A 23,975-nucleotide genomic window follows, 5' to 3' on the forward strand; every position below is an offset into this window, starting at 1 on the left:
CAGGCTTGTCTGGAACTCATGACCTCAGGTGATCCGCCCACCTCGGCCTCTCAAAGTGCTGGGATTAAAGGTTTGAGCCACCGCGCCCGGCCTTGAGCCACCGCGCTGGGCCCAGACTTTCAATCTCAGGTTTACACCACTGGTTCCCCTGCGTCTCAGGCCTTTGGGCTTGGAAGTGAACCACCAACTTTCCTGGGTCTCCAGTTTGCAGATGGCAGATCGTGGAACTTCTCAGCATCCATAATCTCGTGGCCAGTCCCTTATAATAATAATAATAAATTTATATATCTCTATATATCCTATTGATTGGTTTCTCTGAAGAACCGTAAGACACCATCATTCTGCAAATATCCTTGAGGCCTGCCAATTGTGGCTTCAGGGTTTAAGAAAACATGGTTCCCTTTTGAGTTACAGGCAAGTAAACGAGATTACAAAACATTGACAAAGGCTTGGATCATGCTGTTGGACCTTTGCTTGAGCTGTTCACCCTCCGTTGTCACCTCTGTGAAGCTGACCCCAGGCCTAACCAAATGTTCCTTTTATGCTGTTCTGGGGACGTTTTCTGCATGTCACTTAACCACATAGTATCACACCTAGTTGGTTGGTTCTGCATTTTCCTTCCCCACTAGACCGCAAACTCTCAGCTGTTATTGGTACTATTGAGCTTATCTACAGGGCCTCAAAAGGAGCCGGAGTACAGGGCTAAGCGCTCAGTATACAGGGTACGAACCAATCAATGCAAGAATGAACGTGCCACCGGGTCTTGCAGGCTTGCAAAGTGCTTCTCCAAGCTGATTTTACTTTCCGTGCCCGGGCAGCTCCCGTGGATTTCCGGGGGGAGCCGTGGGGAGCCAATGGAAGGAGAATGAGAAATGCAGTCCCACCGCACTCGGGCTGCCCACGTCCGGCGAGAGGCAAGGGATCAGACAACTTCTGCACCTCCCGGAAGCGGCTGCGCCGGCCCCGCCCCTCCGGAGGCAGGCGTGGCCTCATGAATAATGAATCACGGGGGGGAGGGGCCGGGCCCGCCCCTCCGGGCGGGAAGGGGGAAGCGCCGAGGCTGCCTGACTGGAATGAGGATAGCTGCGGCGGCTGGAGCGGGGCCGGCCATGGCGGTGTGGACGCGGGCCACCAAAGCGGGGCTGGTGGAGCTGCTCCTGAGGGAGCGCTGGGTCCGAGTGGTGGCCGAGCTGAGCGGGGAGAGCCTGAGCCTGACGGGCGACGCCGCCGCGGCCGAGCTGGAGCCCGCTCTGGGACCCGCGGCAGCCGCCTTCAACGGCCTCCCGAACGGCGGCGGCGCGGGCGACTCGCTGCCCGGGAGCCCAAGCCGTGGCCTGGGGCCCCCGAGCCCGCCGGCGCCACTTCGGAGCCCCGCGGGTGAGGCGGGCGCGTCGCCTCCCGTGCGCCGGGTGCGGGTGGTGAAGCAGGAGGCGGGCGGCCTGGGCATCAGCATCAAGGGCGGCCGCGAGAACCGGATGCCGATCCTCATCTCCAAGATCTTCCCGGGGCTGGCTGCCGACCAGAGCCGGGCGCTGCGGCTGGGCGACGCCATCCTGTCGGTGAACGGCACCGACCTGCGCCAGGCCACCCACGACCAGGCCGTGCAGGCGCTGAAGCGCGCGGGCAAGGAGGTGCTGCTGGAGGGTGAGCGGGGCCGGCCGGGCGGGCGGGAGGGTGGGCGGGCCGCGGCGGCCTGGGCTCGCGGGAGCTCACTTTGTTCCTGCCCCGCCGGCGGGGCGAGCCGGTTCTCTCCCCCGCTCTCCCCAAACCCGGGTTTCTGGAGCTTTCAGTGTGGAAAAACGGATGCTTCTTGCAGGAAAAGTTGGGCAGCCGCCGAAGTGTTACTTGCAGCCCCTAAGGAAGACTCGGCTGAGACTGAGTAAAAAGCAGCTGCCTATGCAGCCTCCTCTCGGCCCGATAAGCTGACACTAAGAACTTGAGGCAGAGCGAACGGCTCGAGTGGGTCTGTCTCCGTTAGCCCGCTGAGAAGTGCCGGGTTGGCGCTTAACTCACTCACCTCTGGCTCCTCGGGGCGGGCGGGTCTATTTAAAAAAAAAAAAAAAAAAAAAGTCCGTCCACACCGATGCCAGCGGTATTGCTCGGGCAACCCACCAAAGAGCTGGTTAATTTATGGGAATTTAACCCATCATTGGCTCTCAACAATAACCAGAGGAGATCATAGCACTTCATTGAAGCCAGAAAACTGAAACAGCAAGTCTGTGTGGTTAATGAACCTTGTTTAACAGTGGAGGCTCACGTGTTTGAACATTTACTGCCAACTAGAGTTTTGCCCCTTTTGCAAGTCTGCTGCCAGCTTCCTACCACTCACAGGCGCGCTATTGGTTTTTGTAAGGATTTTTGTAAGAAACTTGAAATGGCAAATCACAAAATAGGTTTCAATAACCAGGATTATTCTTTACAGTAAGTTATATGTATGTGATCTGTAAGTTGGATCTTTCATGATGAATATGAACTAAGGCAAAAATAAAATTCCTCTCCTCTAAGGACTCATGCATGTTGGAGGTGATATTGTAAATTATAAACGAAAAGTCGGTTAGTTGCTTTCTTCATAAATTGTTGAGCGGTCAGCTTTCTTTAACTGGTGATTATTGCTAGCTGTGTTGAAAAGAATATAAAAGATGCTGTCCCTACTTGGTCTCTAGTTGGAGAAATGATAGAAAAATGCAAAACAACTTACAGGGAGGAAAGGAGTGAAGTTGGCGATTACGTCGTGCAAACTATATTTAAATACCAAAGGAATGCAAAGTTAGAAAGTAGTGGAGATGGAATTAGCCAGGGAGGACTTTTTCCCGGAGCTGAATCTTGAGGCCGGGTCTCCAAGTAAGTGATGGACATAGGCAGGCAGGGATGAGTCAGGAGGGTATTCCTGGCAGAGGAAGGACAGAAGGGAAGGGCTGGGGGCTGCTGGTGAAGAAGGACCAATCAGCAAACCGAGGGGCCAGAAGTCCAACTTGGCACAATGGATTTTCACTTTCTTATAAATCAGCTTGTGAATATTTGGAAAAATACTGGTTTACCAGAAATGATTTCATGTACACCAGTTGTGAAATTCCAGTGTCCCACCTTTATAATATCCTATTTATAAACCTTATTTATATTGCATGTCTAGGTGGGGCTAGACACTGCTTAGAAATTAGTATTAATAGAAGGAGTAAATTTAAGATTGTGGTTTGGGTGTGTGTATAAAAAAAATTGTTACTCTAAACGTGTACCTTGAAATTGGTCTAGCTAAGCATTTGGTTATAAATTCTTTCATCCAGAATGTACTATTTATGTAGTCCTCAGTTGTGATGGGCAGACAATTGAACCTTTTACACCATATTTTTTAAAAAAAACAAACTTTTTGACCAGGCATGGTGGCTCATGCCTATAATCCCAGCACTTTGGGAGGCCAAGGTGAGTGGCTCACCTGAGGTCAGGAGAACATGGCAAAACCTCCTCTCTACTAAAAATACAAAAATTAGCTGGGTGTTGTGGCAGATGCCTGTAATCCCAGTTACTAGGGAGGCTGAGGCAGGAGAATCGTTTGAACCTCGGAGGTGGAGATTGCAGTGAGCCAAGATCGCACCACTGCACTCCAGCCTGGATGCCCAGCCTGGATGACAGAGCAAGACTCCGTCTCAAAAACAAACAACCCACTTTTTGTGTAGGTATAGTTTGAACCTGGTATTCAGACCAGTAAAATGAAAACCTTGTAGCAAATGCTTCCCAGTCTTTATTGGACTAAAATAGGCCACGTGTGCTTTTAGAAAGATGGCAGCGTAATAACATGTTTATTGAATGCCTTTTTACCTAACACACAGGTTCTACTTTATTTTCCCACTTTGTATAAGACCAGCAGTTTTTGTTCTTATAAGTTGTGAAGAAGTCAATATAGTAGATTTATGACGTTGCATTTTGAAGCCACTGGGTGTAAAAATAAAATTACTCAAAATATGTAAAGCCACTGAAAACAATGATTTAATTGAATCAGTCAAACATTATTTAAAATTGAGAGCTGGTGTCCCATCCAGGTAGACCACTTTTAGAAGATAGATTTTTTTTTTTTTTTTTTTTTTTTTTTTTTTTGAGACGGAGTCTCGCTCTGTCGCCCAAGCTGGAGTGCAGTGGCCGGATCTCAGCTCACTGCAAGCTCCGCCTCCCGGGTTCACGCCATTCTCGTGCCTCAGCCTCCCGAGTAGCTGGGACTACAGGCGCCCGCCACCTCGCCCGGCTAGTTTTTTGTACTTTTTAGTAGAGACGGGGTTTCACCGTGTTAGCCAGGATGGTCTCGATCTCCTGACCTTGTGATCCGCCCGTCTCGGCCTCCCAAAGTGCTGGGATTACAGGCTTGAGCCACCGCGCCCGGCCTAGAAGATAGATTTTAAGTTTAGTCTTTAAAGTTTTCAAGCTGTACCATATTGTCCTTCCATTAGATGTCTCAAAACTTGAAAAACTGCCATATCATCGCACAGTGATGCTTTTCTGTGGTGTGGGCAGGGAATTTCAGGCGCGCTCTTGCCAACCCCACACCAGGGAAAGCTATAGTCTTTGGTTGCCTGTGGTTAGGGAATTGAGTGAAAAGTTTCCTTTTTTTCTCAGGGATTTGCAGGAATTATTTATTCATTCATCAGATATTTACTTAACACTTAACTCATGCCAGAGGCACTTGAAGATACCTGATTCCTGCCCTCAGGAAGTTTAGAGTTGAGATGTGGGGAAAAGGAGGAGAAGTAAATAAGTACAGCAGAGGGCTAAAGTGCTAGTTTAATAGAAGTTTGGAGAGGGCACAACCCAAAGATAGAGGTCTATATAGGTCCATCGTGGGAATCAGAGGTTGAGGATGCCCAGGTTGATGAAGCTTAAATTGAGCTTCCCCTTAAGAAGAGAGAGCTGCCACCAGTAAAGACACAGAAGTGCAAGACATTAAAAAGTTACTCTAGCCAGTAGGGTAGAGTAGAAGCAAGGACTTTGTGGTCAGATGTGGGTTTGTTTCTGGCTAGTGGTTTGTAACCCCTAGGCAAGTTACTTAATCTTGCTAAACCTTAGTTTCCTCATTTGTAAAGCCAGGATGATAACAACACCTCCCTCAAAGTTGTTAATTCATTTTGCAATTCATGTGTTGAGTACTTTTTAAGGGACCGGGAATACAGCAATGAACAACACAAGTCTGAATGAGGAAGGTAGGACCTGATCATGAAGGTATGCTACGAGTTAACAAAGACACTCTCAAAATAGCCAGGATGGCAAGTTGTTAAAATAAAACCCAGGGCTCCATTTTTACCTGAAGAAGAATACATGATAATTATTTTAGGTGAATAGGTTAAGAATTAGTTTGTGCTGTTCCAAGTGCAGTGGTGTTTACAACTAATTGATCTCAACCAGTTACAGATTATTTGTTCCTTCTCCTCTCTCACTGCTTCACTTGACTAGCTTTAAAAAAAAAAAAAAAAAAAAAGCCAAGTGTGGTGGCTAATGCCTGTAATCCAGCACTTTGGGAGACCAGAGCAGGAAGATCATTTGAGGCTAAGAGTTTGAGACAAGCCTGGGCGGCATAACAAGACCCTGTCTGTACAAAAAATTGGAAAAAAAAAAAAAAAAGTACCTGGGTGTTGTGGCACAATTGTAGTCCCAGCTACTTGAGAGGCTGAGGTGGGAGGATCGCATGACCCCAGAGGTTGAGGCTGCAGGGAGCCATGGTTGCACCACTGCACTCCAGCCTGGGTGAACAGAAACGCTGCCAATAAATAAATAAATAAATAAGTAAGTAAATGAAATATTTTGAGACGGAGTCTCGCTCTGTTGCTTAGCTGGAGTGCAGTAGAACAGTGTTTTGCTGTTCTCAGCTGACTATTTGAGGATCCAATCAGTGTTCCTGGCTAGGTTAGTACACTGGTAACTAACTGGACAACAAATAATGCTGCTTGCTTGCATCTTCCGCTAAATAGTATAATAATGCCTTACATTTTAATCGTGATTTTAAAATTATGCATTTTATTTATTTTGAGACAAGACCTCTCTCTGTTGCCCCGACTGGAGTGTAGTGGTACGATCACAGTTCACTGCAGCCTCAACCTCTTGGGCTCAAGCGATCCTCCCACCTCAGCCTCCTAAGTAGTGGGACTACAGATGTGCACCGCCATGCTGGCTAATGTTTTTTTGTTTGGTTGGTTTTGATTTTTGTTTTTTTTTTTCTGCGGAGGTTGCAGATTGCACCACAGCACTCCAGCCTAGGTGACAGAGCGAGACCCTGTCTTCAAAAAAAGGGAAAAGGAAAAACTACCCCATAGAAAATAGTTGCTAAAGTGTGTAAAACTCACTCTTCAAGAGTTCACTAAAGGGAATGATTAATTGGGTGATGAAAGAATTGAGTATGACTTCCTAGGGAAAGGAGAATTGATCTCAGGCTTGAAGGACAGGCCACTTCTCTGTAGACTGAAGTCAGTTCACGTTGAGGGGATGGCCTGAGCAAAAGCCAAAATGAGCATGACATATGATACAAAGTGAGGGGAATGGCTAATTGGTATGGACTAGAGGGAAGAAAATAAAGTTGGATAGATAGATTGAAGCCAGATTATTCAATATGAAGTTATTGAAAGCCAACCAGAATAATTTAGACCATTCTCATTCTGTCAACATTTATTTATTTATTTATTATTTGTTTATTTATTTATTTATTTTTGAGATGAAGTTTTGCTCTGTCACCCAGGCTGGAGTGCAGTGGCACGATCTCGGCTCACTGTATCCTCTGCCTCCCGGGTTCAAGTGCTTCTCCTGCCTCAGCCTCCCGAGTAGCTAGTCTCACAGGCACCTGCCACCACGCCCAGTTAATTTTTGTATTTTTAGTAGAGATGGAGTTTCACCATCTTGGCCAGGCTGGTCTCGAACTCCTGACCTCGTGATCCACCCACCTCGAGCTCCCAAAGTGCTGGAATTACAGGCATGAGTCACCACGCCCTGCCCCAACATTTATTAAGTACCTACTGCAAATAAAGTGTTGTGGTAGATGCTGGGAATTCCAAATTGGGAGTAATCCCTGCCCTTTTAGGCTAGTGAGGAAACAGTTATTGCAGGTTGTGATAGACGCTTTAATAGAGGTGAGAACACAGGGCGCTGGAGGTAGAAGTGCAAAGGAGGCAGCATGTCGAAGGTAAGAAAGTGATAAGTAGCAGATTTGTTGAGAGAAGTAAAGTGTGGTAAGGTACAGGAAGTGTGTGCTAGGAGAGCAGTCTGGAAAGGTGGGCAGAGGCCAGGTCATCGAGAGCCTGGAATGTAGTGCTAAGCAATTGTCTCTAAATGAGGTTTATATTTACTTTTTCAACTTGAAAAAAAGAAATTGAGCTTTATTAATATTTAATATATAGATAACACTGGTTCTCTTAGTCTTATAAGACGGTGCCGTTACACACTCGATATACAAGCTGATGCCTTATGATTGTTAGAGTCTTCATAAGAGCAATTTCAGCAAAGTGACAGGAACAGAAGTGGTGTCCTTACTAGTTTGGCTGCTGTTATCAGAATGCAACTTATTTTAGTTTACTTGAGCCTGGTTGAGTGGATTTGTATTATCTGCTTTTAATTACATTAATCTTCACAAAATGAACAAGTGGCTTAGAGATTTGCACAAAGAAATAGTAGATTAAAGATAATTTTAACACTGCAAACAATAACAAAAAGGTAGAACTGACATTTTTCCTCCTGATGGGGGCTTTGTTGCATTTCAAGGTAATTATATCTGTCAAGGAGTCAGCCTAAGAAATGAAATTGTCAAGAAGACTATTTGAAATATGGATATATATACACATTATCATCGATAATGAACTTCACCTTAAGAATGTAGTGTACTTTGAGTCATATAGTAGCCAATGATAGCATGACTTCATCTGGGTTATGTTTATATCTTCATTTTTCTGTATCTCAGTCTTTCTTGGTTTCTATATTTTATATATGGTTTACAGTATATATTCGTTAATAAATATTCATAGATTGAGGGCATATACTCAAATTTTTACTGATATACATGTGCTTTGAGAAAGTTTTAGGCCACAGGGTGCTGCCAAAGTGCTTTAAATGAGGGAAAATGTTTTAGAAAGTTGAGAGTGGCAGATGGAGTATAGGAGCTGTAGACACGAGGTAAGGGAAAGCAGTTAGGAGGCTAGTGTGACACCATAAGGATAGCGAGACTGGATAGGACAGTATGTAGTGGAGAAATAGTGAGATAGAAACAACAGGCCTAAATGTTTAAGGTCTTAAGAGAAAGAAATGGACGCTAACTCCTGGATATCTGGCTTTGAAGTGAAACCAGTGAAACTGTGAAACCAAAATGAACTGAGGACAAACTAGTTTTCTGAGAGAAGATAAGTTTAGTTTGGGGCATGTTGAATTTGAATTACCTGTGTGACATCTTGGTGGAAAAGGTCAGTAGCTGGCTGGGCATTCAGGACTGTAATCAAGAGAAATGTCAGCTGAGATGAAAATTTATGAGATGTCAGGATAGAAGTGGTAATTGACGCGTGAGTGTGGATGAAGTCATCGAGAGAGCAGGCCAGGTGTGGTGGCTCACACCTGTAATCCTAGCACTTTGGGAGGCCGAGGTGGGCGGATCATGAGGTCAGGAGATCAAGACCATCCTGGCTAACACGGTGAAACCCCGTCTCTACTAAAAATATGAAAAAATTAGCTGGCGTGGTGGCGGGTGCCTGTAGTCCCAGCTACTCGGGAGGCTGAAGCAGGAGAATGGTGTGAACCCGGGAGGCGGAGATTGCAGTGAGCCGAGATCGCACCACTGCACTCCAGCCTGGGAAACAGAGCGAGACTCCGTCTCAAAAAAAAAAAAAAAAAAAAAAAAGTAGTGCAAATTGAGACGTAGAATCAGGATGGAATCCTGCAGAACCCCTACATTTAGAGCCAGGGCGAAGGAAGAAGAATCTGGAAAGGAACTGTCCAGAAGGTAAGAGAACAATCTGGAGAAAAGTGTGCAGTGGTGGTCAGACAGACAAGAATTTTGAGGAGGTGGAGGTGATTGGCATCTTGAGATAGTACAGATGCCAAGAAAGTTGAGAGCTAAAAGGTCCATTGGGTTTGATCATTAGCGTATAAGACCATTGGAGTTCTCATAAGAGCAATTTCAGCAAAGTGACAGGAGCAGAAGGCAGTGAGTAGACTATGCTTTTTATTTATTCCTTTTTTTGAGACGGAGTCTCATTCTGTCACCAGGGTGGAGTGCAGTGGCGCGATCTCGGCTCACTGCAATCTCGGCGTCCCAGGTTCAAGCGATTCTCCTGCCTTAGCCTCCCGAGTAGCTGGGACTACAGGTGTGCACCACCACGTCCAGCTAATATTTTTGTATTTTTAGTAGAGACGAGGTTTCACTATGTTGGCCAGGATGGTCTCAATCTCCTGACCTCGTGATCTGCCCACCTCAGCCTCCCAAAGTGCTGGGATTATAGGCATGGGCCACCGTGCCTGGCCTAGACTATGCTTTTAAAAAGTTTCTCAGCAAAATGAAAGAGGCAAAGGTGGCTGGGCATAGTGGCTCACACCTGTAAACCAAGCACTTTGGGAGGCTGAGGTGGATCACTTGAGGCCAGGAGTTTGAGACCAGCCTGGGCAACATGGCAAGACCCCATCTCTACAGAAAATGCAAAAATTAGCTGGGTATGGTGGCATGCACCTGTAGTCCCAGCTACTCAGAGGCTGAGGTGGGAAGATTGCTTGAGCCCAGGAGGTCGAGGCTGCAGTGGTATTGTGCCACTATACTCCAGCCTGAACAACAGAGCAAGATCCTGTCTCAAAATAAAAAAAAAGCAAAGGCAGTAACTAAAGTTGAATGAAATGTCCAAGAAAGGTTTTATTTACTGGTGTTTTTTATTTTGTTTTGTTAAACCCAATGGACTAAAAAGTCCATTGGGTTTGATCATTAGCGTACAAGACCATTGGAGTTCTCATAAGAGCAGTTTCAGCAAAGTGACAGGAGCAGAAGGCAGTGAGTAGACTATGCTTTTTATTTATTCCTTTTTTTGAGACGGAGTCTCGCTCTGTTGCCCAGGCTGGAGTACAGTGGTGTGATCTGGGCTCACTGTAAGTTCTGCCTTCCAGGTTCACGCCATTCTCCTGCCTCAGCCTCCCGAGTAGCTGGCACTACAGGCACCCGCCACCACGCCTGGCTAAGTTTTTGTATTTTTTAGTAGAGATGGGGTTTCACTGTATTAGCCAGGATGGTCTCGATCTCCTGACATCGTGATCCGCCCACCTTGGCCTCCCAAAGTGCTGGGATTACAGGCGTGAGCTACCACACCCGGCCTTGTTTTGTTTTAAATGGGAAAATAATTGGGACAGATTTGTATAGCAAGAGAAAAGGCCAACCAACAGAAAGAGTGAAAGGTTGAAGAGATAGAAGAGGTGGGAAATTGATGCAATTCATTTTTGTTCCAGGAAGTGATATGATGGGAACAGAATTTTGGGTTGGCAGCAGTGGAAGCACTGGATGCAGTGCAAAGAGGAAAGACCAAAGGTGGGAAAAACAGCAGCTGTTGTAGTGAAAAGTAATCCAAGCCAGAGGTGATCACCTTTGGAGCCGGTGGTGGTAGTGGCAGTGGGAATAGAGAGGAGGATTCAATTCAAGAAATACTTTAAAGCAGTTGATGCTTGTCAGGGGACATAGTAGAGTCCACTGAGAAGTTTTTCTTGCCTAGATAGTCTCCTTCCAACTGCCCGTGCACCCAAAAATTTGATACTTACAGAGAATCTCCTGCAGTGAGTTTTTGTTACTGGCACAGGTGTTTGATCCTTTAGAAACACTGGGGTGAAAAAATTGAGAGACACTGTTCTAAAGAAAGAAATGATAGGATACAGTGGTTGATTGGATATAGTCAATTAGCCCTGAGATTTCTATCCAGGGGCAGTAGAAGAATGGTTATCAGTGGAAAAGTGGAATAATTTGGAGAGTGTTACCCTCATACTATTCAGCTTTGTTGTAAAGCCCTTAAGCCATGTAACTCTGTCTGCTGTCTCTGGGGTTTGAGAAGAAACATTTTAGTTTATAAACAGTATACTATATCTGGTCACATGGAATGAGAGCATATTCTTCCTTTAAAGGGTCTTTTTTCTAGATTAGAGAAAAGAGCTTTTGAATTCCTTTGGAGAAATGATGGTATGGTCAGTTATGTTTAATATTTTGTGCCTGGAGAAATAAAATTGATTTGGTTACTTTATTTAAGTGTCTTTCTGAGGAAAGTACACTGATTCCTTAATAAAATTTGTGTTTGATTTTAGTGTAAAAACAAAACTCATGAAATAATTTTATATATGAACAAAGTGCTAGTGATTATGGTATCATAGATTTGCCTTTCAAAATAATAAAAGAATTATAAAATTCAAACTTGGCTTTATTTCTGGCCCCTAAGACATTGCCCGAATGCTACAATTAGTTGAGAATATGTGAAATACAATTTTTTTTTCCTTTGGTTTTTCTACAACATTTTTCTTTTTGCTGTCTTCTGACTCTCTTGCTTTAAAATGTGTAAATTATCTTGAATGTGTCATGGAAAGTAAACTTAATGAAACTTTTTGAATTTAATCTGTCATGCATGTAAAATGTTACACCTAGGCAAGTGTGGTGGGTCATTCCTGTAATCTCAGCACTTTGGAAGGCAGAGGTGGTAGGATCACTTGACGCCAAGAGTTCGAGATCATCCTGGTCAATCTAGTGAGACCCAATCTGTATTTTAAAAATGAAAAAAAAAATTATACCTCACACTTAGAAAAATTGGAAGCTTTAATGTGGCCGGGCGCGGTGGCTCAAGCCTGTAATCCCAGCACTTTGGGAGGCCGAGACGGGTGGATCACGAGATCAGGAGATCGAGACCCTCCTGGCTAACATGGTGAAACCCCGTCTCTACTAAATAATACAAAAAACTATCCGGGCGAGGTGGCGGGCGCCTGTAGTCCCAGCTACTCGGGAGGCTGAGGCAGGAGAATGGCGTAAACCCGGGAGGCAGAGCTTACAGTGAGCTGAGATCCGGCCACTGCACTCCAGCCTGGGCGACAGAGCGAGACTCCGTCTCAAAAAAAAAAAAAAAAAAAAGAAACATTGGAAGCTTTAATGTTTGATTGAAAGAGACTCAGATGGTATAGGCTTCTTTTTTTGTTTGTTTGTTTTTGGAGACAGAGTCTCGTTCTGTTGCTTAGGACGGAGTGCAGAGGCATCATCTCGGCTCACTGCAACCTCTACCTCCTGGGTTCAAGAAATTCTCCTGTCTCAGCCTCCAAAGTAGCTGGGATTACTGGTATGTGCCACCATGCCTGGCTAACCTTTGTAGTTTTAGTAGAGACAGGGTTTCTCCATGTTGGCCAGGCTGGTCTCGAACTCTTGACCTCAGGTGATCTGCCTGCCTCAGCCTCCCAAAGTGCTGGGATTACAGGTGTGAGCCACCGTGTCCAGCCTAAACTTATTTATTTATAGTAAAATGAATTGATCAACTAACAAAAATTTTAAAAAGAAAGAAAATGCACATGCCTTTTTCAAGGCTCCTTGGGTTTCAAAACATAGAAACCCATTTAAATTAGTTCAAATAAAAGGATGGAGATATTATAAAGAACCAGACAGGTCTGAGGACTTCAGGAAGAGCTGGGCCTCAGAAATGTCAGGAACCAAGGCAGTGATGAGGACAGTTGCTCTTACTCTCTCCCATTTCTTCTCATTGCAGAGCTTCTCTCTTTCTCTCCGAGGATGTCTTTTGCAACAGCTTTGTTCTAGTCCTTTTATGGTTTCAATTCTTACATTTAACTTTTTAATCTATGTAGAATTTATTTTGGCATATGGTATGCACTAGAGGTTTAACTTTATTTATTTTTCCAAATAGTTAACTGATTACCTCAGCATTGTTTGTCAAATAATCCTCTTGCATGCTTAGTCTGATAGCTTGGTGGTGGCTGCCTGGAGTACCATATGGGGAAAGATCCAAGGCCATATCTGGGTTCAGCAGGAACAAGTGCTATGCTTAATTAGTGATGTCTGCAATGAGTGTGCCTGAGGATGGGGTGCAATATGCATGCTGTACATCTGCCCTTCTTGGGATGAGATGACCTGTCCTTTCCTCATTGATTTTAAATATGCCTTTTTAAATAGCACTTTTTATATTCTCCTCTCTGATTCTGGAGTTTCTAGTATATTCCATTTTAGTGTTTTGTAACATACCACACTGTATTTTTTGTTTGTTTTTGTTTTTGTTTTTTTTTTGGAGACGGGGTCTTGCTGTGTTGCCCAGGTTGGAGTGCAGTGGCGTGATCTCGGCTCACTGCAAGCTCTGCCTCCCGGGTTCATGCCATTCTCCTCCCTCAGCCTCCCAAGTAGCTGGGACTACAGGTGCCTGCCACCACGCCTGGCTAATTTTTTGTATTTTTAGTAGAGATGGGCTTTCACCGTGTTAGCCAGGATGGTCTCAATCTCCTGACCTCGTGATCCTCCCACCTCAGCCTCCCAAAGTGCTGGGATAACAGGCGTGAGCCACTGTGCCGGGGCCCACACTGTATTTTGTAGCTATAACATTTAATATCTGGTAATTCAAGTGGACTGTACCAGGCAAGAAAAATTTGAAAAGTAACAATAGACAATTGCTGGATGGTATAGTATAGTTACTTATTTCTCTAGATAAATTTTGGAATGATTTTATCATTCTTAAATCCTCTGGATTAAGAATTATTAAAATTATATTAAATCCATAAATTAATTTAGAGAGAACTGATGTCTTTGTAATATCTGTTTCCCAGTCATTCCAGCCAAAAATACTGGGCCTTACTCATCCATGTTCCAATCATGGCCAAGGGGTACCAGATGTTCTGATTGGCCAGGCCTATATCAGGTCACCTCAGACCTGTACCCAGGGAATGGGGCAATTTTCCTAGAACCACAGGGACTGAAAGTAGTGGTTTCTCAAAGGAGAATTAAGGTGATGTTAACAGAAGAAGGGGGAATGGATGCTAGGCAGGCATAAATAGCAGACATTCATTACATTGTTCTAAAACCATCAGAAGATGATAATATAGATTAAATGAGAAACCACCATATTAAGAGATTTAGAAACATTATAGACAGCTATAAAATGAAAGTCAGAATAATAAATTTGCTTAGGTACAGGTGAACTTGTTGGAGCTTTTAAAAAATGCTTGACATGTTGGCCGGGCGCGGTGGCTGAAGCCTGTAATCCCAGCACTTTGGGAGGCCGAGATGGGCGGATCACGAGGCCAGGAGATCGAGACCATCCTGGCTAACACGGTGACACCCCATCTCTACTAAAAAAGTACAAAAAACTAGCCGGGCGAGGTGGCAGGTGCCTGTAGTCCCAGCTACTCGGGAGGCTGAGGCAGGAGAATGGTGTAAACCCGGGAGGCGGAGCTTGCAGTGAGCTGAGATCTGGCCACTGCACTCCAGCCTGGGCGACAGAGCGAGACTCCATCTCAAAAAAAAAAAAAATGCTTGACATGTCAAGTGAATAAATTATTTTCAGCATTTGTTTTATTGGTATTTTGAACATCACATTTCTATGAATTTCAAGCAACTTTGTAAGTGTGCATTAAGATCATATTTTTATAGGTAGAACAACAAAAGTATATAGAGCTCAACAAAAGTATATAGAGCTCAGAGACAGCTTTTGAAGTCAGAGATGGAGAAAAATCTTTGTCTATCAAAATAGATGTAATTTATTTTTAGTTTTTAAAATGTATTTGTTGTTGTTTTTTTTTTTTAGAGACAGAGTTTCACTCTGTTTCCCAGGTTGGAGTACAATGGCGTGATTGTTGCTTACTGCAGCCCTGAACTCTTGGGCTCAGGTGATCTTCTTGCCTTAACCTCTGGAGTAGTTGGGGTTACAGGCATGAACTACTGTTCCTGGCTTGCAATTTTTTTTTTTTTTTTTTTTTTTTTTTTTTTAGTAAGAATTATTTTGGTTGCAGAAACCCAAAACCAAAGAATTTAAGCAGAAGTGGAATGTGTTGCCTTATGTAACTCCTGAGACTGGGGGTGGATCTAGGTTTAGGTTCAGTGGGATCCAAAGGCTCAAATTATCTTGGCTGCAACATCTCCGCTGTGGAGGGTCTAATTCTGTATAGTCAGCTAAGATGGTGCCTGCAGCTCTAGGAATATATTGCCTTAACTTAATAACTAACCCCTGTAAGAAAAACTGGAGCGTTTTTTTACCACTCACGTTATCAGTTTGGAGATAGGAAGGACTCCAATAGTTCTGCTTTGCCAGTTCCTTGGACCTATCACTATTACCAAAATGATGGAGACTGCAATCTAGACCTCTGTCACGTGCCCATCCCTTGTGTATTGAGGTTGGCAGCCTCACCAGACTATGAAATCTGGAGTGGGGTGGTTGCTAGGTTAACTTATGTTCACTATAACAGGCTGTAGAGCTTAAAATATTTTTGGCTGGGCATGTTGGCTCACACCTGTAATCCCAGCACTTTGGGAGGTCCAGGTGGAATCACTTGAGCCCAGTCATTCAAGACCAGCCTGCACAACATGGCGAGACCCTGTCTCTACAAAACATGTAAAAAAATTAGCCAGGTGTGGTGGCGAGCGCCTGTGGTCCCACCTACTTGGGAGGCTGAGGTGGGAAGATCACTTGAGCTCGGGAGATTGAGGCTTCAGTGAGCTGTGTTTGAGCCACTATACTCCAGCCTGGGCAATGGAGCAAGACCCTGTCTCAAAAAAAGAAAGAAAAAAGTAGCTAAATTGTAAATTTTTAAAAACAAAAGGAATCTAAATTGATAATAATAACACTTACTGAGAGCTTACCCTGCTAAGCTCTTTATTATCACAACTTTTTTTTTTTTTTTTTGAGATGGAGTCTGGCTCTGTCGCCCAGGCTGGAGTGCGGTGGCGTGATCTCGGCTCACTGCAATCTCTGCCTCCTGGGTTCAAGCGATTCTCCTGCCTCAGCCTCCTGAGTAGTTGGGATTACAGGCACATGCTACCACGCCTGGCTAATTTTTGCATTTTTAGTAGAGATGGGGTCTTACCATATTGGTCAGACTGGTCTCAAACTCCTGACCTTGTGATCTGCCCGCCTGGGCCTCCCAAAGTCCTGGGATTACAGGCGTGAGCCACCGCGCCCGGCCACAACTTATTCTTTTAACAGCCCTGTGAGTCAGGTGGCGTCATCCCCATATGAAATACAAAGAAATTGAGTCCTGGAAGATTAAACAATCAGTGCAAGGTTATAGAATTTGTAGGTGGATAAAGGCAAGATTACTCAGATTTATCAAACTACACAGCCTTTGATATTAACTATTATAATAGACTGCCTCTCTGGTGGATGGATCAGTTTGGGTTAAGAAGCTAGCAAGTCCAAAGACTAGGAGGATTTATTGTTATGATTGGCTTAATTTTCAGGAAAATTGTGCTTTGGATTCTGTGTTGTTGCATCTATCTGGAGGTTATCCAGTTAATGTCTCTCAGTCTTTTCCTCATTTTTTTTTCGTACTGGACCTAATGCTGTATGTAATTAATCAACTCATATTGAATACACTCTGTTAGACACTCTGAGAGAAATAGAATATATAAGCCCCAAAGATTTTACTTTTAAGAAGTAGCCAAAATGGGTTTATAAATACTAATAAACTACACATAAGTGAATCCAAAGTATTTCATACATTATAAGTGGTAGACAAATGCTGAGAGAACTTGGAATAAGTGAGCAAGTAGTAGGAATGTATTTTGGGTCAGGTGAGAGAAGTGTGGGACATGGAATAGGTGTGGGAGATGGGAAGGATGGAGGGCATGTTTAGAGGGGAACGGCATGTCTAGAGAGCAAAGACTGGAACAAGCAGTGATGTTCAAACTTCAAACAAATTTGATGAAATAGCCCATTCTCAAGGCTCTGTACCCCTTTTTAAAAATAATTTAAATATTAGTAATAACAATATAACTGATTTCTGAAATATTCTTTTTTTTTTTTTAGACGGAGTCTCGCTCTGTCGCCCAGGCTGGAGTGCAGTGGCGCGATCTCGGCTCACTGCAAGCTCCGCCTCCCGGGTTCAGGCCATTCTCCTGCCTCAGCCTCCCAAGTAGCTGGGACTACAGGCGCCTGCCACCGCGCCCGGCTAATTTTTTGTATTTTTAGTAGAGACGGGGTTTCACCGTGGTCTCGATCTCCTGACCTTGTGATCCGCCCACCTCGGCCTCCCAAAGTGCTGGGATTACAGGCGTGAGCCACCGTGCCCGGCCTTCTGAAATATTCTTGTAATAATTGTATTCATTATCTGCAAACTGTTTTGTAATATAAAAATTATTGCTGGGCGCGGTGGCTCAAGCCTGTAATCCCAGCACTTTGGGAGGCCGAGACGGGCGGATCACGAGGTCAGGAGATCGAGACCATCCTGGCTAACACAGTAAAACCCCGTCTCTACTAAAAATACAAAAACTAGCTGGGCGAGGTGGCGGGCACCTGTAGTCCCAGCTACCCGGGAGGCTGAGGCAGGAGAATGGCGTAAACCCGGGAGGCAAAGCTTGCAGTGAGCTGAGATCCGGCCACTGCACTCCAGCCTGGGCGATAGAGCGAGACTCCATCTCAAAAAAAAAAAAAAAAATTATTTTTTCTTTTGTAATTATTCTAGCCAAATATTTTTTTGTTACTGCTTTTACTTTTGATACATTACTATGTTATTTTACTTTTGGAAAACACGAATTTTAACAAAGTGGCATTCTCCAAAGTATATTCATCTTTACAAGTAAATGTTTGCCCAAATGAAACAAAATCTGTTTTACTTAACACTAAATGTCTTGGATTTGCCTCCTTATTTTGCTGTAATTATTGGCCAGTAAAAGTATTTACATTGTTAGCTCTGTTTTCATTGCAATAAGGGATGGCAACATTTTAGAAAACCACTAGTAGTATATATAATATTTTTGAGTACTATGGATGAATATTCTGTATTCGTCTCTTCAAAGATTATTAATTACATTCTAGGATAAAAATATATTTTTTACAATGAACATAAAGTAAAAGTAATTGAAAAAATTAAACTGGCTCTGGGCAAATATCAACTCTGCTAAAAACAACAATAAAACACTAAAGTGAATTTCTGAAAACCATTCTTCACCAGAAATGTTTTGATATTAATCTGTGTTGTCCTTTACAATGTAACAGAGTTGATTTTTTTTTTTTTTTTTTGGTAGGGGAACAGAGTTTCACTCTGTCGCCCAGGTTGGAGTGCAGCAGTAATCTCGGCTCACTGCAACCTCCACCTCCCGGGTTCAGGCGATTCTCCTGCCTCAGACTCCTGAGTAGTTGGGACTACAGTCCTACACCACCACTCCCAGCTAATTTTTTGTATTTTAGGTAAGACAGAGTTTCGCCATGTTGCCCAGGCTGGTCTGGAACTCCTGAGCTCAGGCGATTCACCAGCCTCAGCCTCCCAAAGTGCTGGGATTACAGATGTGAGCCCTCATGCCTGGCCTGTTTTTCACATGTATATTTTTGACAAGAGAAATGTCTTCATTGCATGCTTTTCCTCTGCTTCTCTTTAGGGAGTTTGTGTGTGGTTGATAGGAAGATGTAGTTCATTCTTGTTCCTCTACCACTTACATGTTTCCTGCCATTATTCTCTTTACTTCTCATATCCCCTCCTACTTCCTCTGTGCTCGGGTCTGAAAAGAAATCTTTGAGATTGTTAAGACATCTCCAAACATCTGGATTTAGTTTAAAAAATTACTGATTTTTCATGGGCAAAAATACAGCAAAACATTTCGGATGGCTGTTAACTTTGTGTGACCTTGGCAGAAAATAATTTCAGCATTATAAGCAGTATGTTTCTTATCTATTAAAAATAAGATCCCTTCCAGCTCATATTTTACAATTCTAAATGTGAGATAGAGAATGAAGAGTTAATATAAACTGACTGTACACAAATACATGGATTGTCAGAAATTTAGAATATAATGATTTTTTTTTTTTTTTTTTTTTGAGACAGTTTCACTCTTGTTGCCCAGGCTCACTGCAATGTCTGCCTCCCAGGTTCAAGTGATTCTCCTGCCTCAACCTCCCAAGTTGCTGGGATTATAGGTGCACGCCACCATGCCCAGCTAATTTTGTATTTTTAGTAGAGATGGGTTTCTCCATTTTGGTTAGGCAGGTCTTGAACTCCTGACTTCAGGGGATTCACCCACTTCAGCCTCCCAAAGTGCTGGGATTACAGGTGTGAGCCACCACGCCTGGCCTATAATAATGATTTTTTAACACTAAAAATATTTTAGCTATAATCAAATCTTAGTTTGATGATTCAGATGGAACCTCAAGATTTGTGATACCTTATTGTGAGCTTCATTTATTGTGCTAAAGCTGTGGAGAAGTGCCAGATAAAATATTTTATGTTGTAGATTTGCAGATAAATTGGTTTTTGCTCTTCCACCTTTCATTTTAACTAGCAGCTAAGCGCCTTCAAATCAACACAGGCAATATTTATTAAAGTGATGTTGGCCCGGCACAGTGGCTCACGCCCGTAGTCCCAGCTAGTTAGGAGGCTGAGGTAGAAGGATCACGAGCCTGAGAGGTGGACGCTTTGGTGAGCCATGATTGCACCACTGCACTTCAGGTATGGGCAACAGAGTGACCCCTGTCTCAAAAAAAAAAAAAAAAAAGGAGGTGATCTTTTTCTCTTAAGCACAGATGAATCACTTAGCCAAGAGAGAAATATTAAGCAATCTAGATTGCAGTTCATTTTGTCACTGATTATTGTGTACCTTGAGGTGTCTTCATTTGTTCTTTAGTGAATGGGCAAGATTCTCATAATGAAGATTTGCAATCTTAATGAATATTGAAAAGAAAGGCCAAAGTTTAAGGCTTAAATGCCAAATAATTCCTCCCACTTTTTAGTGTGAAAAATCAGGAGATCGCTTCTCGGCCTTTTGGCTAAGATCAAGTGAAAAATCAGGAGAAAGAGGGACTTCTAAAAAATGTTTTATTGCCGGGCGCGGTGGCTCAAGCCTGTAATCCCAGCACTTTGGGAGGCCGAGACGGGCGGATCACGAGGTCAGGAGATCGAGACCATCCTGGCTAACACAGTAAAACCCCGTCTCTACTAAAAATACAAAAACTAGCCGGGCGAGGTGGCGGGCGCCTGTAGTCCCAGCTACTCGGGAGGCTGAGGCAGGAGAATGGCGTAAACCCGGGAGGCGGAGCTTGCAGTGAGCTGAGATCCGGCCACTGCACTCCAGTCCGGGGGACAGAGCGAGACTCCGCCTCAAAAAAAAAAAAAATGTTTTATTTTAGATCCATGCTACTGGGAAGAGGGGGACTTTATTTTTATTATTATTATTTTTTGAGACAGAATCTCCCTCTGTCGCCCAGGCTGGAGTGCAGTGGCACAATCTCAGCTCACTGCAACCCCTGTCTCCTGGGTTCAAGCGATTCTCCTGCCTCAGCCTCCTGAGTAGCTGGGACTACAGATGCGTACCACCATGCCCAGCTCATTTTTTGTATTTTTAGTAGAGACAAGGTTTCACTGTGTTAGCCGGAGTGGTCTCGATCTCTTGACCTGGTGATCCACCCGCCTTGGCCTCCCAAAAGAGGGGGACATTTTTAACACAAATATTATACTTATTTGTGTTGGCCATTGTTGTCAAGCACGTTTACTCACAGTGATTTTAGAAATTTAGATATTAGGCGTATTTTGACAAAGTGGGGAATCAATTTCTTTTACAGAAATTGAATACCTATTTCTTAGCATCAGTGCGCTAGTATGAAATTATTTTTCGGCCGGGCCTGGTGGCTCACGCCTGTAATCCCAGCACTTTGGGAGGCTGAGGTGGGCGGATCATGAGGTCAGGAGATCGAGACCATCTGGCTAACACAGTGAAATCCCGTCTCTACTAAAAAATACAAAAAAATTAGCCAGGCGTGGTGGCAGGCACCTGTAGTCCCAGCTACTCGGGAGGCTGAGGCAGGAGAATGGCGTGAACCCGGGAGGCAGAGCTTACAGTGAGCCAAGATTGCACCACTGCACTCTAGCCTGGGCAACAGAGCGAGACTCCGTCTCAAAAAAAAAAAAAAAATTACTTTTCTGTCAGGCATTCTGCTCCTCAAGACTGTACCATCCTTCCACTAGAAGAGTGGGATATACATCAGATTACACGTATGAAAAGATCATTAAAAATGTAAATAACCTAAAAATGCTTTCAGAATATGCTTTATTTTTCAGGCCCATGGGTTGAAATGCAGGAAAAACAACACATTTGTGATACACCAAATTTAGGATGTAACTGCTAGAGCAGGAGGAAGTTAAATGGAGTCAAGGAGAGGTTCCCGGGGATTTTTTGTTAGGAAGTAAAACTGAGAATGTTAACACTGATAAAATTGAGTATGTGAGTTTTCATTATATTGTACTCTGTTTTGTTTTGTTTAATTATTTTATTTTTGGTTTGTTTTTAAATAGAGACGGGGGTCTTGCTACAATGTCCAGGCTGGTCTTGAACTCCTAGGCTCAAGTCATCTTCCAGCCTTGGCCTCCCAGATTGCTGGGATTACAGGTACCAGCCACCGAGCCTGGCCCTGTGATCCATCTTGAAGTACTTTTTGTATATTGACTCTATTTTTGTTTGCTTTTACTTTACCCTCACCTGACTGATAAAGTTGAGAGATCTTCATTATTTTCTTGTTGGGTAATGGCAGAAGACTGCTCTGTAACTTACCAAACACTTTACCGAGTTGCTGCAGCCAATTCGTTTATGTGTCGCTGAACTCTCAGACAAATCGAGTCATTTCTCTGCTTTTTAAAATAATTACTCCTCATCACACTTTCAGGGCCTCCAGGGGTCTGGTTTGAAAGCAGAACATTCAGGAAAGCCATAGGAAAACAGCATCCTGGCCTAAAAGTTACCACCTGAAATAATAAATCTTACATGTGAACGGATGCTTATTTAATGGATTTTTGAGGCCTTCTTTACCTTTTATTTAAGCATCTTGTATATTGCTAGCATTTAAATAGTATTAATGTCACCGAACTAGAAAGACTCCTCATTAACACCAATAAATGGGAGAGAATGCACTAAGCCAAAAAGTTGCCGTCTTATAACTTGTAAAACTCTCTTAAATGTCGATCTGTATTGAAAGCAGCAGGCCAACTTATTTATGTGATGTTGATGTGGTGCTGAATAGTAAAAAAAAAAACCAGCAAAATAGAAAGGATTAGGGAGGCGGGGACATAAAATCCTTTAATACTGCTTAGTAAGGTATTTCATCCATTTGAAGAAATCTAAAATTCTTTCTGAAAGGAATGTGTGTTTAAAATTGAGGGTAACTGTTGCTAAATCATTGGGTGTTAGCCAGGTTTGGATACAGTATACAGCTAAAAGGAATGTTAATTTTGTTAGATTTTACTTATTGTCAACAACACTTCTCAGAAAACAAAACAAAAAGCCCGGAGCAAACCAAAAAACCAAAAATATTTGAGAAAATTTTCTCAGATCGTCAGAAAAAAGAGTTTGAATAGTTATTTTAGATTTCTTATTTGGAGGGTAATAATTTTGAGTTTGTTTAAAACATGAGAATTCAATAGTATTATTATTATTTTTTTTTAGTGTCTCTAAAATTATTAATTCTCTTCTTCTTCCATGCTTCATACCTGGATGGAAAATTGCTTCAGGATATCAGTCTGCATGTCTGGAGAAACGAATGCTGCTTAGTTTAGAAGCAGTCCAGTGAAGCAACACAAGCGGATAGGGCCCTGACTCTTTCCCCTTGTTTACACCTGATGTTTAGGTCATGTATCATTTCAGCTATTACCTGAGTGTCTGTGATGTTTAGCAATACCTTTTTGTCCCCAGCCTTTCAGTTATCCCTTCAAATTTAACCATGATTGAGGCAAACTTCTTTGCAGTCACTTACTGTTTAATGAAGGGGCTGGAGTCTCTGGCACTGTCTCCTCTGTTTTCTGACTTGGAGGCTTTCTCATTGTTCATGTGCTTCCTAACTTTCATCTCACGGCTTATAAAGAAAGCAAGGAGTAACTCCTCACATGTCCCTGGTTAGTAGGCATTACTTTGAACAAACATACGTTCTTAGTTTATAATGGAAAACAGTATGGTAGTTACTATTCATACTAAATGTAAGCTGTGAACATTATGAACTGTTAGAATTTTTTTTTTCTTTTTTGAGACAGTGTTTCACTGTTACCCAGGCTGGAATGCAGTGGCTTGATCATAGCTTACTGCAGCCTCCATCTCCCAGGCTCAGGTGATCCTCCCACCTCAGTCTCCTGAGTAGCTGGGACTACAGACGCATACCACCACATTCGTTATTATTATTATTTTTTTTGAGATGACGTCTTGCTCTGTCGCCCAGGCTGGAGTGTGTGGTGCGATCTCGGCTCATTGCAACCTCTGCCTCCCAGGTTCAAGCAATTCTTGTGCTTCAGCCCCCCAAGTAGCTGAGACTACAGGCATGTGCCACCACGCCTGGCTAATTTTTGTATTTTTAGTAGAGATGGGGTTTCGCCATGTTGGCCAGGCTGGTCTTGAACTCCTCGACTCAAGTGATCTGCCCGCCTCAGCCTCCCAAAGTACTGGGATTACAGGTATGACCCAACACGTCCAGCCACATCTGATAATTTTTGTATTTTTTGTAGATATAGGGTTTTGCCATGTTTCCCAGGCTCCTCTGGAACTCCTGGCCTTAATTGATCCTCCTAACTTGGCCTCCCAAAGTTCTAGGATTAAAGATATGAGCCACTGTGCACAGCCTGTTTTTGGGCTTTTTTTTTTTTTTTTTTTTTGAGACAGAGTCTCGCTCTTGTCACCCAGGCTGGAGCGCAGTGGCATGATCTCAGCCCACTGCAACCTCCACCTTCCAGGTTCAAGCCATTCTCCTGCCTCAGCCTCCTGAGTAGCTAGGATTACAGGCGCCCACCACCACGCCTGGCTAATTTTTGTGCTTTTAGTAGAGATGGGATTTCGCCATGTTGGCCAGGCTGGTCTC

At 43.5% G+C, this 23,975-nt stretch overlaps 1 protein-coding gene across 1 annotated transcript in view; it reads left to right on the forward strand.

Moving 5' to 3' along the window:
• The first annotated feature begins 272 nt into the window (after positions 1-272).
• The window catches only part of SNTB2 (syntrophin beta 2), a 122,606-nt gene continuing 98,903 nt past the window's right edge, over positions 273-23,975 (forward strand). Inside the window, exon 1 of the mRNA XM_033218820.1 lies at positions 273-1,644. Coding sequence (XP_033074711.1) covers positions 999-1,644 — 646 coding nt within the window. The 5' untranslated portion in view covers positions 273-998. The remainder of the gene's footprint in view (positions 1,645-23,975) is intronic.

The sequence above is a fragment of the Trachypithecus francoisi genome, unplaced genomic scaffold (assembly GCF_009764315.1).
Source record: "Trachypithecus francoisi isolate TF-2019V2 unplaced genomic scaffold, Tfra_2.0 Lachesis_group10, whole genome shotgun sequence".
NCBI classification, from domain to species: Eukaryota; Metazoa; Chordata; class Mammalia; order Primates; family Cercopithecidae; genus Trachypithecus; species Trachypithecus francoisi.